General features: G+C 34.9%; 1 protein-coding gene and 1 pseudogene across 1 annotated transcript in view; both read right to left on the bottom strand.

The window, feature by feature from the left end:
• Window positions 1–2,436: 2,436 nt before the first annotated feature.
• LOC114091206 (uncharacterized) overlaps window positions 2,437–19,436 on the bottom strand; it is a 502,987-nt gene continuing 485,987 nt past the window's right edge. The window contains exons 19-22 of the mRNA XM_071606073.1: window positions 9,501–9,565; window positions 8,239–8,339; window positions 4,379–5,336; window positions 2,437–2,852 (exon numbers count right to left, since the gene is read on the bottom strand). Of these exons, the coding sequence (XP_071462174.1) occupies window positions 2,437–2,852; window positions 4,379–5,336; window positions 8,239–8,339; window positions 9,501–9,565 (1,540 nt within the window). The remainder of the gene's footprint in view (window positions 2,853–4,378; window positions 5,337–8,238; window positions 8,340–9,500; window positions 9,566–19,436) is intronic.
• LOC114090398 (ubiquitin-conjugating enzyme E2 D2 pseudogene) lies at window positions 15,700–16,143 on the bottom strand (annotated as a pseudogene).

The following is a 19,436-nucleotide window of genomic DNA, read 5'->3' as shown; positions in this document are numbered from 1 at the left end:
TCTTCTTATTTTAAATGGTATATATTAGAATGTAGAACTATTAGACATAGATGGGCTTAATCTATATTTCATTTGGTAGGAACAATTGAGTTAGAAACTGTTTATCATTTTATATCTTCAACACTTGCCTTCAAATTTGCAATTTTAACATTTTTTTCTTGAAAACCTCAGGTTCAATTCACATGAACTTTGTGACAAAATTCACTAAACATAATCAATATAATTGATTTTTACTTTAATCTCTTTTCTGAAGAATTATGATGATTGTTGAGTGATTTTTGATAATTCACTTGACATAGAGAACCCTAAGACATGGTACCATCTTTGAAGAGAAATAATGTGTCACTGAAGTTCTGAACTATTAACATTTAGCAGAATAACACCAATGCTATAAGTAACTTTCTTTACAAGATTGAGCATTATTTTCTTATACCATCTTTATATTTGACTATTTACTTAATAGTTTCATTAAATTTCTTAAAATTTTACAAAGAAGCAGCTGGCCATTTTATATGTATTTTTATATATAAATTTTAAGCCACTAAACACAATACCCAAAATTAATACAGATCACAAAGCATGAGGAATAACACTCACATAGCAGGGTTTTGTTGTTGTTAATGATGGTGGTGTTTTAGTGACCGTCTTCAATTATATATCACTATTATATATAATTGAGAAAAATTTTGTTTGCTGTGTTTCTTTTCACTTCTTTTTTTGGTAAATATTAGTTCTTGCTAAGTTATCTCTCAATTTCCACCTTACTTTAAAACTTTTGCACTCAAAAAGTGGTTCACTTTGAAGGTTAGGATGCAATATATAGTTCTTTTTCAGAAAGTCTGTGTGACAAGAGATCATATAGAGTACACTATCTGGTACACAAGGTGAGCTGTCAGTTGGTTTTCTTCTCAGTGAGGCATTGGCTACTGCCAATGTAACTGAAGTATGGCAGACTGTATCCTTCCATTATTTTTGTGGACTTGCCACCCCATGCCAGATTCAGTTGACTCAAGCCTGAAATGGGTTGGTAAGAAGTAGGAGAAAGAAATCTCACTACTTTTCCTTTATATCTGAGGCCAAAGCCCTGGTTCAGTAAGCAGAAGCTGAACCAGAGGAGTGAAGAGAGGGAAGCTAGCCAGCCTCTTTACCTCCTTCCTCAGAGGCCAAATAGATCCTGTGAATAGGCAAGTGTTTGCCCTTAGACCACAGATTACCACCCCTTGCACTATGTGTTAAGGCACATAATAAGGGGTTAGGTGGTAACTTATTTAAATTGCCCTTTGTTATATAAAAACAACAGCTACCATTATTCAGGAAAGTTGAAAATTTAGATGTACAAATTTAATAGTGACCCATATGCCCTAAAACTTTTCAGAAAATTGATGTAAGTCTGAATATAAATGAGATTATTTCCCCATGTAATTGATGAGTTAATCTCATCAACTTTCAGTCACAATTTATCTATCTTAAAAGATTTATGAAATAAACATTTTTGTAAACTGTATTTTGTAGTTAAATAGGTTGTGTGATTTTAATAATATGCTGATCATCTGGGACATTGAAAAGTTTTCCTTTTTTGAGAAGGGCATCTTATTCAGTAATTTTGTAAAATGTTTCAAAGAATTTTCCCTTCTACCCTGTATCTTCCAATATCAGACTAATTAAACAATTATTTTTCAGAGGAAAATATTGTTTTAGCATGCACTATTTTAGGCATCCTGTGGTGCTGTTAGTGTTGTCTTAGCCATAATATTTACATCACAGCCACATACACTATTTACAGTTCTACAGTTTGTCTCCTTGTATTTTTAAGGCTTTCAGTAAATATTTACAATTTCGTTAGATGTATGCCATAAAATAAATACTCAAATAGTCTTGTTGGTGAACTTTTTCAGAGGTCCTATCTGGATATTTCACAGAACCTCTGGTTCCTTAGCTTCAAGTCAATCAATTTTTTGGACTTAAGCTGGAAACATCCAGATAAATGTTAATAACTAGGAGATCTCTTTCATTTACCCATCAAAACAACCAAGAAGAGCTGAAGTTACAATAAATATGAGTTGTACAATATTATCTGGAGATTAGTTGATATTTTGTTTGGTGATATATAAGACATTGTATTTCTTTACAAAGTAGAAATTTCGGCTTAAGGAAGTAAGCATATACACTCCTCCATGACACATTCCCCCAGCCAAATTATGCCACAAATAATTGAAGGTTGCAATTAAGAATAAATTAGTAAATTAATTCCAATTTAGTTCCAAAAATTCTGATAAAGACTAACATAATAAGCATATTTATATATTCATTTATGTATTCTAAATTTAGATGTCCCTTTTATTATTTTGGTTTGTCAGATTTGGTACTTATGCTTTGATGTTAAATATCTTGGTGTGTTTCTTTAACTATTAGGACTACTTTGTATTGTGTCCTTTCTTATAATCTGTGTTCACCTATCTTTGAGAGCTCGGTAAGTAGAGAGGATACAGAACGTCTGGAAGTTCCAGCATTATGCCTGAGATTGACAACATTATCCGTGGAAACCCCAACACCACTATACCAGGGAACTCCACCACTTCCTGAAGGAATTTCAAGATTACATGTGGGGACACCAGAATTGCCCCTGAGAACTTCAGAATTATCTGTGGGTACTCCAACATTAACCATGACATTCTTATTGGGAAGTCTAACATTGCCCTTGGGAAATCCAGTATTATCTTCAGGAATTCCAATTTTGTCCCCCATTGTAGAAGAATACTCAAAGCTTGGATTGATAGGAGGATGTTCTCCAGAACCTGAAAAAATGGCCTTTTGCCAAGCTTCTTCAATGCTGTCTCTTTCCTTTGCATTTTCTAAAACACAAAATCAAAAATTATTTTTAAATATTGAAGATTTACTTCTCTTTTGAGAATAAACTTTGAATTAGAATGACAGATAAATATTTCCATAGTTGATGCCAATACAATCACCTTAGAAATTTAAAATCACATGGCAATATTACCATAGTACATGACATTTTATTTAGGAAAATATCTTGATAAACTGTTTTGGGGGTAAAAGATAAACAGAGAAAAAACTCAATGGGCTAGAGAGCTTGCACAATGAATTGGACATTTGGATTAGTGGAAAGTAGAGAAAGGGAGAGAGGGGCTGAGCAACATTATGGTAGGAGGGGAGATTGCTAAAGGATATTAACCAATAAAAAATTACAGTGGTGGGTGGTTAAAGGACATTTAGGAACAAAGATGATTAGTATGAGTTTTTACTTCTTTTGAATATTGGAAATTAATACCATCAAGTACTCAGTGGAAACATGAAAACAGAGAACAGGAAGCCAGGAATATTTAGAACTCTTGAGGAACGCACTGAATGTGAGATTGAGGTTGAGCCAAATTTATGAACATTTTTGAGAATGATGTGATCTGAGTTGACTTTAGGTTTTATTTTAATTTCAAACTCTGATTGTCCTAAATATGTGTAGAAAAACCCCCAAATTTCAGATTGGGCCAAATTATAATTTCAAGACAATGTTTGTGTCAGATTTCAGATTCTTCTCTGAAACTACTTTCAATGGTTTGGTAGAGCTATTACTAAGGAAAATTTCTAGTTGATAACATAGTTTTGATTAAGTTATGGGAGCAGGTTTCTAACATGAATTAGAAAGCAAAATTCCTAAAACTATTTATTATCCTCAGTAGCATTTTTGTATATTGTTTAAATAGCTGCAATGATAAAGACAAAGATATTACTCTAGTGTTATTAGCAAATTTCTAAGACTTTAAAATACATTAAAAGTTATTTCATTAATTATTACATTTAAGCAGGGATAGGCTGTAATATTAACGGTTCATTTGTCAGTTCATACTATCTAGTAAATAGAGTGCTCACATAGAAGAAATAAAAAGTTGTTGATTTATTTCTTAACCAGAAGGATCATGCCCATTATTCAATTCATTTTCTAAATCTAAGCCCCTATTTAGTTACTGGGTAATGGATGTGTTAGGGGGTAAAATTATTTTCTATTCTATTGGTTAAAACTATGTCTGAGTGAGGACTAGTCATATTCTCAAGAATACCCACTAGGAGAAAGTGATTTTTAAAAGATAAAAGGCATTTCAAATTTCTGAAGTCATAACAAATCTATAGTTTTCCATGATCATTAAATGGTGCATGATTGAATTTTTCCAACTTAAAGTCAGATTCTAAGCACCAAATAAAAGGCTTAAAATTATAGGGTAGTCACCATTCTTTCAGAAAAAGCTAATGCTTGGGAATAGCAAGAAATAATTTTCCAGGTAGTGAATTTGAAAATAAATTTACTGATGAAATCTACTTACATAATGTACAAACCTAGTTTTAGCAAGTTCAAAAAACTTACCTCCTGTAAGCAAATTATGATCACTTGGGAAGAAGAAGTGTTTCTCCTCTGGATTTAATGCTAACTCAGGTACATTTAGTTTTTGGCTCCTGCCATCACTGTATCGCGGCAAGCTGTGACTGCACTGCCGCTGGAGCTTAGGTCGCTGGGGCAGCAATGGAAAAGGGTCTTGCAAAGGTTGGAAATAAGGATCCATGGGTGGAGTGGTTGCTTGATTCTCCTCCTCTGGTGCTAGCTGGAGGTCATCAATCTCTCTGTCTTCTTCTGTAGGAGTAGTTTGGAGAATGTGAAGCCCTTCACTGTTCAGTGGTGCTTCTAAGAGCTCTGCCCAGGAACGCCTGAAGATAGACCTCTCTCTAAGAGGATTCATGCTTCTTGCTACTTCCAGATCATCACTTCCTGGGGACTCTGCATTTTCTGGAGATTCCAGCCACAGATTTCTTGGGGTTCGTGGGCAACTGTATTCTGAGGATGGTGAACATTTACTTATTAAAGCCTCCAGGTGTATAAGCCCAGTGAATTTCAAAGTTGGAATTTCTGTATCATCTAGCTCCTCCTTTCCAGGCACACCAGCAACAAGTATTGCGGTGCCTTTCCCCCTTTCCTCTGGACTGGCAATTCCTGTAACGTCTAAGCGTTGAGATTCTGGGACCCCTGGAGATTTAACTGGAATTTTCTCTAGGCGAAGAAGCCCTGAAGTTTTTGGTCTTACAAGGGCAGTGCTCTCTACCTCTTTAGTTAGTGGGGGGGTGGTGACCATCACCACTTGACTGATAATCCCCAGGTCCCTCTGATGGATACCTTCTCCTTCGTGTTGACGGGAGGCCATAGTTGATTTATCTTGTTTTTGTCTTCTGGCCTTTTCCCGAATTTCCGCATCAAAAGGTCGAAAATAGATGAATTCATCAGAAACATTTTGAGTGCGTCTATATTGAAAGTTTGGATTCACAGAAGCAATCTGAAAGAAAAGTCAATTTCAAAGGCACCATTTATTGCATTACACTAATATTTAATATTCTTGTCTTGGTTTTGGTATATTTTATTTGATCAGTAGTTCTAGCATAGCACTAATATAGACAATATAGACATACTTGAATTCCTTCAAATTAATTGAGAAATATAAGCATCCCCAAGAGTATTACTTTTTTTTCTTTAAGAGATATATTATATTTGTCTAGTGTTTCCAAAGTATAGTTTCCATAACCTCACCAAAGTCTCCACACACACCCCCACCCCCTGAATACACATGACCCTATGGCCAATAATTTGGAAAATAACATCTATTTTAATTCTCTCTTAAAAGTTTCATAATATATAGGAGTTTATTATAGGCTATGATAATCTTTTTATTAGTCATATTAACCATATATTTTATTTGATTCATTTTAATGATTTGACATCTGTGGCTTTTCTGACCTAGGAGGAACTGCCTCTTTGAGGATTATACAACTTCTAGAGATTATAAACAGCTTGCATGTGAGCACACCTTTAAAATAAAAACTAACCAATCCAGAGTACATACAAATACCTCACATTCCAGCCACCATCTATTTGCCCTGATAACTCCAGGGTCAGGCTCCAGAAAACCAAAGACAGTACCTATACCCCAGAACTCAATGAAATTATTCATACTGTCCTGCTTGCCTTGCCTGATATCACCAATTTTGGTGCTTTCCCATGTGCTCTTCTGTATGCCCTGGTGGCATAGCATGCTGCCTTCTCTTGGGATGTGTTTGTATAAGAAACTGTATTTTTCAATGGCAGTTATTTCCTGATATTAAAATATTCACATACCATAACCAACTTTTAAAACTATGTACTTCAGATATACTTAAGTGATTTTTAGTATATTCACAGAGTTTTACAATCATCACTACCTTTTCTGAAATTCATTAATCCTCCTCCCCCCCAAAAAAAAAAAAAAAAACACAGGACATCAGCAAAAAAAGACCCATGAACATTCTTTTCTTCATAAAACAATGAGAAAACTGGCAAATAAAGGCATAATTAATTCTTTCAGATCTCTAGAAATTATCCCAAGTTCTGCAGCTATGGGGTTATTCATTCAACAAACAGCTGAATTTTAGAAATAATAGTGAATTTTTTTGTCCTTTAATTGGCTCTATTGCCATGGCTCTCCTTTCCAGTTATGCAATAGCTTTTGAAACCTGCAACCTGGTGAAAATCAGGGGCCTAGCAGCCATTGAAGGAGGTAGAAGGGGGTTGAAGCTCCTTCAAAGATTCATTCCCAGAGAATTATCATTTATTAACATGCCTAGCAATCACTTATCTACTTTTTGTCTCAATAGATTTGAATATTTTGGACACTGCCTATAAATAGAATTATAAAATATATGGCCTTTTGTATGACATAGCATAATATTTCCAAGGTCCATTTATATTATGGCATCTATTGGTACTTCATTCATTTTCATGGTCAAAAAGTATCCTAATATATGGATATGCTTCATTCTGTTTATTCATTAATTAGCTGATGGAAATTTGGGTTGTTTCCACATTTTTACTCTTAGAAGAAGAATGCTGCTTTGAATATTCATGTCTAAGTCTGTGCATGTTTTCATTTCTCTTAGGCATATACCCTAAGAGTGAAATTACTAGATCTGATTGTAACTATATTTAACGCCAGAGCATTTCTCAAAGTGGCTGCACCATTTTACATTCCTAAGAAATGTTAAGATTGTATTTTACTATTTTTTCCAAATATAGTTTAATACAAACAACTACATAGACCACTTATATTGTCTTAGCATCATTTTATGGATGCATTCTTGGGGTTAGTCTGTTGTAATCAAATAGACAAATACCTCCCATGGTCACCCCCAAAATAATAAAAATAGGGAACTACTAAATAGACATTTGTTTTCTTCTAAAATATTTAACGGTGAAATGCAAAAGAGTTGAAAGAGAGTTTTATGGGAACCTACACTCATCTTCCACTTGGAAACACAACATGAAATGAGTAATTATTAGCCTTAAGTTTTCAATGTTATGCTGTTGCTTTATTCACTTTTTCTTTGGTTTGGATAAAAGGATAATATGATGAGATTCATGGGAAAAAATTGAAAAATAGTAGCTTTTAGAAACAAATGTAAGCAGTACATAGTGGATGTTTGTAATTTTACTATAGCTTTTTCTAAGCTTTGTATTTATGCCCTTTCAAAATGAGAAGTGGAAAAAAACCCTACCCAAATCTGTAAATAAATTCCTAAGATTTTATGAATTAATCTTAAAATATTATTTGAATAAGAATCTTATTTCTTAAAGTAACATTTCTTCAGTGCAATTTATGTTGATGCCCTCCTTTTTACTTTTCGAAGAAAGAAAAATTTACATATGTTAATACCAACTTAGCATACAAGGTTCAATCACACCAGCTAATAAATAAAGTAAATGGGAGGAACATTATTGTCCTCCCTCTCTTGCTATATTCTGATTGTACTATTCTATTTTATGGAAGTAGTATTCATATTTCACACTAAGAATTTTTTATACAGAAATTGTCTTGTACCATGAATGCACGTTTTATTGCTGAATGCAATTTGGTGTGTGGGGGTACCTGACATTGAACCCAGGGGCACTTAACCACTGAACCACATTCCCAGCTTGTTGTTGTTATTTTTTAATTTTTTATTTTGACACAGGGCCTTGATAAGCTACTTAGGACCTTGCTTAATTGCTGAGGCTGGGTTTGAACTTGTGATCCTCCTGCCTCAGCTTCCCAAGCTGCTGGAATTTCAGGCATGTGCCACTGTAACTGGCTGAATGAATTTTAAATAACAAAAAATCTGATATTTTTGCATGTGGTTGTTGCTGAGCAATTTTAAAATTATAGTACTTACAGTAGTTGCTTCATGGCAGTTGTCACACCAAATCACAGGGAAATCTCTCTTCAAGGCCAAAACACACTTTGCATAAATCATAGCACCTATACGTCTGTATTCTGTAAGAAATATATATGATAGAGTTTGAACAGAGTGATGACAGATAGAAAGAGGAATGTTTTTCTTCTTTTCTTCCCTGTGAGCACATAACAGACTACCCAAGGATGACAGTGGCTGATATTTTGAACTAGTATGGAAATTTTGGTTACATAGATAGTGCTAATGATGTATCTAGGATTTGGCTAAATAAGCATATACAGACACTCCTTTCTGAGGCATACAATAAACTACTAACTTTAAGATAACTGAAATTGAGCTCAACTATGGAAATAGTGGTTAATGTAGTATGCAGAATCTGTGCTTTCCCTCTCTTCATTACTCTATGTATGTGGACCTCTGTGCATTGCTGGAATATTTCACTGAATAATTGGTTATCTGGAATAGCTCCTCTTAATTTATTTATTATATGTTGTTTTTAGATCAATAGCTCCTTTTAAATAATTTTTCTTGTTAACTTAGTCATACTCTAACTCTGTCTTAACTCTACAATAAAGTTGTAGTATGTTTTTTGATCACTAAATATTGGTATTTGGTAGTTAATTTATGCTTTCTTTTAGATGGATATACAAATTAATAAAAATGTATGTGTAATGCTTCTGGATAAGCCTTTTCCCCTTTGAAAACAAAAGGTTAGGGTAAGCCTTTACTATCCACATTAGCTTACATGAAAGATTTTTAAAGATTATTGACAATAATGAATACTTGAGATGGAGAATGTTTTGAATAATAACTACACGTCCTTGATCTCAAAATCACTCTATACTTGATTCTTCTGTCAGTGAAAGTGAACAAGTGATATTTATTGCTTTATAAGGGTAAAGAGTAATCCTAAGAATACATAAATTTGGTTAATCTAATCATGATTTTTATCCTTCAAAATTTCTTCGTCTAGAAATTAGAAAATATTTATATGCAGAATTGCATAGGGGCACAGGGATATATGTTCCACTCTATTTATGATTGTGAAATCTCTTGGTGAATAGGCTAGAAATTGTTTGCACTTTGAATTATGTAATGAGAGATTCAAGAAGTAAAGTAAGTGATAAGCATACAAAAAAGGAACAATGTCCATGAAAAATATCTCACTGATGAGTTTATATTTAAATCATGTTTCTGCATTTTCTAAACTGTGCAAATATTTGGTAGTTTGAAATCCTTACCTGCATTAGCAGCTGCATCTCCAAAGGAGGAACCATATGCTAACTGTAACATCTGGCCAATCCAACTGAAAAAAATCCAAAGAAGAAAAAAAGGAAATAGTTAATAATAACAGTCAATCAATATTGAGTGACTTGATATGCAAGATACTTTCTCATTTAATGTATAAATCATAAGAGGTAGGAAATATTATAATTCCCATTTAACAGTAAGAAAACTGAGAGTCAGAGAGGTTAAATAATATTCATGAGTTCAAACTGCTAGTAAGTGCCAATGCTCATAATCTGGGCAGTGTAACTCCAGAGCCCACAATCTACAACATACAATTTCTAAATATCATTAGAGGTACATTAAAATTCAAAGTGATAAAGCATTAGCATCAAATGCCAAAAAGTTCCATAGATAATACTTTACTTTAGGGTGAAATTTTAAATAAATAATAGAGTAATAACGAGAATGAAAAGAAAATGAAGATCATCATTTGAGGCCTGTAACAATTGTACAAGAACCTTCTCTAAACATGATATCAAAGAAAGCTACATCATTGGTGGTTGCACACTTTCTAAGCTCTCCATATCACCGACTTTAGAAAGCTAAATACTAATAGTCAATTTCAGAGGTAAACCAATCTGTAGTTCAGCTGATTTCTCAACCCAGACCCTAAAGGTAGGAGGTCCTAGAATAATATATACTAAATTCTGAAAGAAAATGGATGCCAACAAAGAATAATATACCCAGAAAAATTAAGCTTCAGATTTGATGATGAAATAAAAACTTTTCATGATAAATAAAAGTTAAAAGAATTCATAATTAAAAACCCTGCACTATAAAATATAAAATATTTCATGAAGAAGAAGTAAAAAATAAAATTGAGGGGTAGGGTTGTAGCTCAGTGATAGAGCACTTGCCAAGCATGTGTGAGGCCCTGGATTCGATCCTCAGTACCACATGTAAATGAATAAATAAATAAAATAAAGGTATTGTGTCCATCTACAACAAAAGTATTTTAAAAATTAAAAGAAAATTGAAAACCAGGAAAGGGAGGAACTACACTAGAAGAATATTCAATCAAAGGAGAAACTGATACAAATTAAAAACCAAAAATAAATCAAAATGACAAGGAATAAAAATCATTTCTTAATAATAACAGCACTGAATGTAAATGACCTAATATCATCCATCAAAAGGCATAGGCTGACAGATTTGATTAAAAACAAGACCCAACAAGTCTCTTCAAGAGACTCACCTCATAGGCAAAGACATCTACACATTGAAGGTAAAAGGATGGGAAAAACATACAGTTCACATGGATCTCGTACAGAAGCAGGGGTTTCTATCCTGATATCAGATAAAATGGACTTTGAGCCAAAGTTAATCAGAAGGGAAAAGGAAGGACATTTCACAGTGCTTAAAAATTACACAACAAGAAATAATAATCATAAATACTTATGCCCCAACAATGGAGCATCTATGTATATCAAACCAACCCTTCTCAATATCAAGAATCAACTAGACCACAACACAAAATAATACTGGGTGACTCTCACATCACTAGATCTTCCAAACAAACAAACAAAAACTAAACAAAGAAGCAAAAGAACTAAAAAATACATTCAATAATTTAAACTTAATAGACATATACAGAATATTTCATCCATCAATGACTGAATACATTTTCGTCTCAGCAGTAATGAATCATTTTCTAAAATAGACCATATCTTAGGCCACAATGCAACTCTCAGCAAATACAAAAACAATAGAGATAATACCTTGCATTCTATCACATCATAATGAAATTAAGTTAGAAATCAATGATAAAATAAAAAATAGAAGCTACTCCAAAATCTGGAGACCAAATAATACACTATTGAATAATCAACGGATAGCAGAATAAATTAAGAATGAAATAAAATAAATAATTAGAAGTAAATGAGAATAGCAAAACAACATATCAAAATCCCTGAGACACCATGAAGTCAGTTCAAAGAGGAGAGTTCATAGCATTAAGTATATTTATTTATAGAAGAGAAAAATACCACATAAATAATCTAATATTATATCCCTAGAACAAGAAGAACAAATCAACAAAAAAAGCAATAGAAGACAGGAAATAATTAAAGTTAGAGTTAAAATCAATGAAATTGAAAACAAAAAGTTTAAAAATCAACAAAAGTAAAAGTTGGGGCTTTGAAAAAATAAATAAAATTGTTGAATTTTATTTTGATCCTTGTCATTTTGAACTTCTCCACATGTCCTGTTTAGACATCCCTTAGCCAAGCTAACCAACAAAAAGAGGGGGGAAAAACCTTCAATTGCTAAAATTAATTATGAAAAAGGAGATATCAGCATGGACACTACTGAAATACAGAGGATAATCAGCAACCATCCTTTATGGCCCAACTTTCAAGGTGAAGTAGAACCATCAGGTGATAGAGTCTATAGGCCAGATCCAGTTATAATTTCCTATTCCCAAAGAGCATAAGCAATGGCACTAAATATCATGTTAAGTGCTTAGTAAACTGAAAGTACTAATTTTACATTGGATTCTTTGTTGTAGAGATAATTAATCAGTTTTTACAAGGCAAAACCTATGTCTTTTGATGTCTAGGATTGAAACTTTCCTCCAAATCAGTTCCATTATTCTGTTTCTGAAAATGCTGACAACAGAATAAGACCATTCCTTTCTTCCCTTTTCCAAATAAAATTTTTAACATTTCATTATTTATTTTATTGAAATTTAGAAACTGGTGGGTGGAGACTAACAGACCAAGATCATAGTGACCAGTTTGAATAAAACAGAACATTGCATATTCTAATCAGAAATAGTGTTATCATCTGGTATTGTCATTTTTATCTTCTCCACATGTTCTGCTTAGATTTCACTGTCTAGCCCCAAATATTTACTATTGTGTGGGTTTATTTTTTTGTGTTAAAAATACAGTATTTGTGGGGCTGGGGTTGTGGTTCAGTGGTAGAGTGCTCGCCTAGCACATGTGAGGCCCTGGGGTGTATCCTCAGCACCACATAAAAATAAATTTTAAAAAAGGTATAAAAAATACAGTATTTGAAGCAAAATAACAGACAATATAATTAGTAACTATGATGGAACTGTAACAGGAAAATCATACTATGAGATCATTTATTCTAAAAATTCTGGTTATTTTTATTGATGACCTATATTGATTATTTAAAGATTCATATTGCATATTTTTATTCTTTTTAGTTGTAGTTGTACATAGTACCTTTATTTTTATGTGGTGCTGAGGATCAAACCCAGTGCCTCATGCATGCTAGATGAGTATTCTACCCCTGAGCTACAACCCCACCACCCCTATATTGGATCCTTTTTTTAAAAATTTTTATTGTTGGTTGTTCAAAACATTACAAATTTCTTGATATATCATATTTTACACTTTGATTCAAGTGGGTTATGAACTCCCATTTTTACCCCATATACAGATTGCAGAATTACATCAGTTACACATCCCATTGATTTACATATTGCCATACTAGTGTCTGTTGTGTTCTGCTGCCTTTCCTATCCTATACTATCCCCCCTCCCCTCCCCTCCCCTCCCCTCCCCTCCCCTCTTCTCTCTCTACCCCCTCTACTGTCATTCATTTCTCCCCCTTGTATTATTTTTCCCTTTCCCCTCACTTCCTCTTGTATGTAATTTTGTATAACCCTGAGGGTCTCCTTCCATTTCCATGCAATTTCCCTTCTCTCTCCCTTTCCCTCCCACCTCTCATCCCTGTTTAATGTTAATCTTCTTCTCATGCTCTTCGTCCCTACTCTGTACTTAGTTACTCTCCTTATATCAAAGAAGACATTTGGCATTTGTTTTCTAGGGATTGGCTAGCCCATATTGTATCTTTACAACACAAATTTCTGTTAGCTTCTTGTTAACAGGGTATAATAATGAAGTTCTCTATTATAGAATTCCTTAAGTGCCCATGTTTTAACTTCCTTGAAATATTAAACAAATTCTTGGCATAGTTACTAAATTAATGACCTTTAGTGACATGGGTAGATATTTTATTCATTTAAAATAGTCACATATTATAATGTAAATATGTTGGTAAAAATATCTTATTGGCATGAACAAACTAAAGAACAAAGATTATAAAACATTTTTTTGCAAATCATACAATAAAGGAAGCTTTTATTAAGAACTATATAAAACAGAATTCTTTCTCCTTCTCTCAATTTCAAGTGTTCAGTAGCTACATGTGCCTAGTGGCTACTGCATTCGATAGTGTAGATAAAGAATATTTCTATCATTACAGAATGTTCTATTAGACAACATTTCATTAATTTTATGTTTTAGGTGTTCTTAGGTTTGGCATAAAATTCAAACTTTTGCATATATTTAATGGATGTTGTAATGCATAATTTAAAAATCTCAAGTAATTGATGTTTGCATATCTTTACAAAACTATAATCCCCTCATTGCTCCTTGAAAAGAATACATTATATATAAGATACTAAATTTAAATGTACATTTTCAAAAATTTTTAAAAAGAAAAAAATTCTATATTTAGAAGCCAAAATTTTTCTCAAATGAGAAGTTAATGTAAATTTCAAGGGATTGTATTTAAGTAGAAATTAGTTCTTCCTTCTTTGCTTCAGCTAGGAGAAAATTTGATATTTATTGAAAATGTAAGCTCAATAACATTGTCATCATCCATATAAACTGTTAAACCTTCATGAAAGCAGTAAGAAACTAAGCATGTATTTTCCCTGCTGAGCAATTGTTGTCCTCTTTTTCTTGAGATGTTATGAACTTACTTTTAGAAAATTAAAGCTTTGAAAATTACTATTCTTCAAACTATTGGAGTGCAATTTTCCATATTCCCATATATATTATGACAATGTTTATCTTGGACCAGCCAGATTTTTAAAATATAAAGAATGCATATCTTCTTACAGATGTACTTATTGACCTTTATTTAATAACTGATTTTCCTTGTTATAATACTAAAAACTGAAAAGAAATATGAAATTGAGCTAGCCTAGGTCAAAGAGGAATATTAAAGGTTTAGTATCATGTTGAATATATTCTTTTTCTTCTTTTAACTGCTTTTTTGAGGTATATTTGTACATCAGACAACCTCAGAATATAGAGAGCCCTCCAGGGCAGAGAGTAGATTTGTTTTCTGACCAGGTTAATAAGAGGATCTCTCTGGCCAAAGGTGGAGCAGGTTTACTAGCTGTTCCTTCAAAGACTGGGGTTGCTCAGCTGTGACAGAAACCCAGTGTGTGTGCAGCAGAAACCTGGTCTGCTACACCTCCTTATTGGAATTTTCCGGGCAAGAGGAACCTGCATTAGTGAAGCTCATGCTGCCTGCTGTGCCAGGACTAATAAAGGCCTTTGTCTCCACCCCAGGAGTCTCTGTCATTCTTCAGCCTCCACCAAAATGGTGACAGACTAACTTGTATGCTTGCAAACTGTGTAAAATCTCAAAATGTACCTGGTTCTTGTGAAAACAAGGCAAATTAGACTTCAATACATATGCTCAGAGAAGCTACATATAAACCAGAGGATGGGAAAAAGTCAGAGTGGGTAAAATGGTGGTAATAGAAGAGGTGGGTGGTGTAGAAAACTGTGATCAAAACATTTTGTTTGTAGCAACAATTAATCCATTTCATTTTCAGTCAGTTAAGTCTGGACCTCAAAATAAAGGGTATGGGTTAATATTAATCTTGATCAAAACCAAAACACCTGAAGGCATAAGTTCTTCAGAAAGAAATGATGCCTAAATAGTTTTGGAATTTTCACTCAGAATTTCCTAGTTGTCAGTTCTAGAAGACTCCTCAGTTTTCCCACTGGTAGGCTGGAGTGGAATTGCTGTTCTCATCCCTAAGCCTCTTAATCTTTGTTTTCCAATCCCAAACCTTTAAAGAAATCTTCAGTTGAAACTAAATTAAGACTGGTTTTATATTCTTTTTTGCACCTCCACCCTCCTACTCCCCAGGCAACTTCCACCAACCCCATAGTCTTCCCCTTCCTGATCCTCTCCTCTCTACCGCTGAACTCCCTTTCCCTTGGGCCCAGATGTGAAAACTGTACAAAGAGTGCCCAGAAGGAAGGGGGACACCCCATTTCATAGAAAGCAATCAAAAGACCACCAATTGATTGAATTGTTAATTTTGGATTTATTATTATGGCGATGGCAAAGGCATTGGCATTATATTTGTAATTCACATGGCATATTTTTCGGTCCATTCTCGAGCGACTCTGTCATACTTTCTCCTGTCCTTTAGATAGATCTTAGCAATTTCAGGAACCAAAGGATCATCCGGGTTAGGGTCGCACAACATAGAGCATATAGATAACAACACTTTAGAGATTGTCAGTGCTGGTGACCACTCAGATCTAAGGATGTCTAGACAAATGTTTCCGCTTCTGTTGATATTAGGGTGGTAAATTCGGGTGATGAACATGATCTTGGGTGGTTTGAATGGATAATCAGAGGGAAACTGTATGGACAGGAAAAAGACCCCTCCCTGGTAGGGACTGTCGCTGGGCCCCATGATGGCAGCTTGCCAACGAAACATATTGTCCCCCACAGGCCCTGCAGAGCACTGGGCCGGGGGGTCTCGAGCCAGGTCAAGGAGTTCCTTGTGAATGCGCTTCAGAGCCATTGCGGGGCTGTCACTGCTTGGCACTGGTGCTGGCGCCTGTTGGATGGAGTCCGAGATCGTGACTGTGGGTTGCGAAGAGCAGCGGGCGGATGGCAGGACTGTGGGTGCTCTGGCTGGTCCAGGGGTCTGAGCAGCGCCTATCAGGAGCAAAGAGTGGAGCTGAGCCAGGAGAGGGAATGGGGTGCTCCCCCGCACCTGAGGCTCTGCAGAACACCTGTGTGTGGTTCAGGGCCGCTGTCGATGTGCCTTCTGGAGCTGAAAATTCCCGCTGCATGGAGGCCGCTATGCCTTAAGACACCGCTGCCCTGAATGGCCCACGCTCCTGTCCAGGGCAGCCTGCCGCTTGCCTCTGGCCCCTGACGCCCACATCCGGGCCCTGGCAACAGGAGGGTATCCGCTCTGTGAGGTCACAGAGGCCGCCCTGATGAAGCTGCGCAGTGTCGCCCAGGGCGCGTCCCGAGGGGCGGGGGCGGTGAGCGGGGCGGGAGCGGGGTCTGGGGTGCTTGAGGGGAAGGTGGGGGCTGTTGCGGGGCTCACCCCGGCTCTTTTCTCTCTCTCTCTCTCTCTCTCTCTCTCTCTCTCTCTCTCTCTCTCTCTCTCTCTCTCTCTCTCTCCCCCCGCTCCCTGCCCCCACCCCGGGTGGCTGGGTGGGCCACAGTGTGCCGCCCTCTGCTCAGTTACCAGAATGGGTACAATCAGTTTAATGCAGGCGCCCTTCCCATCCCTTGGCCCCCCAGCCTCAGTACGGTTGCTACTGCTTTGGCTTGATCCTGATCTCTATTCTCTCTGCCTATCTTTAAGAGTAAGCTACACACGCTATGGAACACACTTCCATGTGTATTTCTTAGCAGAGACAGTCCCTTGTACACACAACCTTAGCAGTTGTAAGTTTGAGATAATATATTTTACAATAACTTTTGATAATGTTTTAGTAAATTTATTTTTAGGAAGGTTTAAAGCCTTCAAAATTTCAATTTGGAATTGAAGTCAATTGAATCTTTGAAGAATTATTGACAGGACAGGGTATGAGGGAGGAAGAAAGGAAGGAAAATAAACCAGTAGTCCATCTGGCATATATATGAAATTTAGTTATTGTTTTTTATAAATGCAATAACTTGGGAAGGGATGACAGTTCTAATAGCAAACATGACTGCACAACAGAATCTCTTTGATTCCTGAGGATTTCCTATACAAATGTTGATTATATGTATAGAAATGTAAAGACAGATAAGTACTACCAGAATAGGTTAGTCTGTTTGCCATGTCCATTCCTTTTCATAATTAAGCAAAAATTTAATATTTACATATTTACATTTCGGTAAGAAATTTTGTCATACATATCAGATTACAGTTGCACTTATGCTGAATATTCAGTTATGAAAATTCCCTGCTGCAAAACTAGTTGTTTAATATACATATTCAACCAACTTAGGAAGGCAAGATAAGAATTACTTGACAATACAAGGGGGAGAATGTAGATGTTTGACTAGGTTTTCTAATAATGTTATGATATGTCTAACTCATTGAAAGGAACTTTGAGGTATCTGGTGTTGTCTGGTACCAAAGAAGAACATATTTTTTCTTTTTAAATCCTCATGTAACATTTTATTTAAAAGCCCTAAAATTAACCAACATAATCAGCAATAAATTTTTTAGCAGAGGCACTTTTAAATCAGTGTTCCATTTCTGTTATTTTTTTTTAAATTGGTGCACTGTAGTTATACATAATAATGGAATTCATTGAGAGATGTTCATACATGTACATGAGATAGTTTTGTTAGTTACATTCTGCTGTTCCTTGCCTTTCCCATTCCTCCTTGTTCTTACCCCTGGTTCACCTTTCTCAACACCACAAGAAGAGCATGTTTGTTGTTGTTGTTGTTGTTGTTTGGTTTTTGTATTCTGAAGGAATAAACTATTCATGTCACTGTGCTCAATATCAAATTTTAAAATCTACATTTAAAATAACATTATGTAAAAACATTCAAAATGAATATCAAAATGGATTCCTTGTGTACAAAGCATATATAATATTGCAAACTTTTGAGATAAGATTTCAAAGATGTTTCTCCATAGAAATGAGATTTGAAAAATTATTTTGCAATACAGGATGCCATTAGTGCCTAACAATTTATTTATTTTTCTTACAGGATGCCATTAGTGCCTAACAATTTATTTTTTTCTTTCATTTTTTAGTTGTAGATGGAACAAATACCTTTATTTTATTAACTTATTTTTATGTGGTGCTGAAGACCAAACCTAGTGCCTCACACATGCTAGGCAAGCACTCTAACACTGAGCTATAACCATAGCCCCAGTGTCTAACTTTTTTATTGGATTGGGCATCAGGATCATGTAATCTTGTGTGAGATCTCTATAGAAAAAAACGTGTGACCATGATCCTCATATACTTTCCACAGAATATACCGTTTTACATTCAGTTTCATCCCCAATGTTGCTGTTTTCACTTAGTATGTAATCATTTATCACCAGAGTATAATTTTATACACACACACACACATAATTATTGTATTTGAGACCGAGTCTCCCTATAATGCCTGTTGCCCAGTCCCAGGCTGGCCTGAAACTCTTAATTTTTCTATGTTGGTCTCCTGAGTAGCTGGGACAGCAAGCATGTGCCATCATGCCTGACCACAATAATATATATTTAATGAGTGTTTATACTGCCCATCTTTCAACTCTCAAATCCATCTGCCATTTAGAACAATCTTCCTAAAACACAAGTCAATTTCTATCATATGTTTTTCAACAGCTCTCCATCACCTTCAGGATGAGTTCTAAATTTCAATGCTTCCCTATTAATTCCTCTTCAGGGACAATTAAACTTTCTTCTGTTACACAGAAATTTTTCCCTCTAATACAGCATATATTATACTACTTTGTTTTTGTCTACCTAAATGTTCACCCTCTTAACCAGTCTGATAGATCTTTGATGATAGGATTGGCTTGGATCTTTTTTGTCCTCTTACTGCCTAGTGAATACTAGGTACTCAATATTTTCTGGATGAGTGCATGAATTCATTAAAAGTTAAATGATATAATTTCTGCTAGGTTTGATATAAAAGGTTTACAATTTTTCATTTCTCTACATAACCTAAAATGTAGGTCATAAACATTACAGGTTATGAGATATTATACCACAACAAAACCAAAAAGCAATATAGTTTATATTGCATTATTCTTCATTTGACAAGCCCTCAATGACAGTTCGAAGTGACTTTACCTTTCATATGACATAATGGAATGCTTCTCTTAGAGTTTAGTCATAAGGG

The sequence above is a fragment of the Marmota flaviventris genome, chromosome X (genome assembly GCF_047511675.1).
Source record: "Marmota flaviventris isolate mMarFla1 chromosome X, mMarFla1.hap1, whole genome shotgun sequence".
In the NCBI taxonomy this organism is placed as follows: domain Eukaryota; kingdom Metazoa; phylum Chordata; class Mammalia; order Rodentia; family Sciuridae; genus Marmota; species Marmota flaviventris.
Note: the sequence above shows the minus strand (reverse complement) of the source record. Positions and strands in the feature narration are given on the sequence as shown.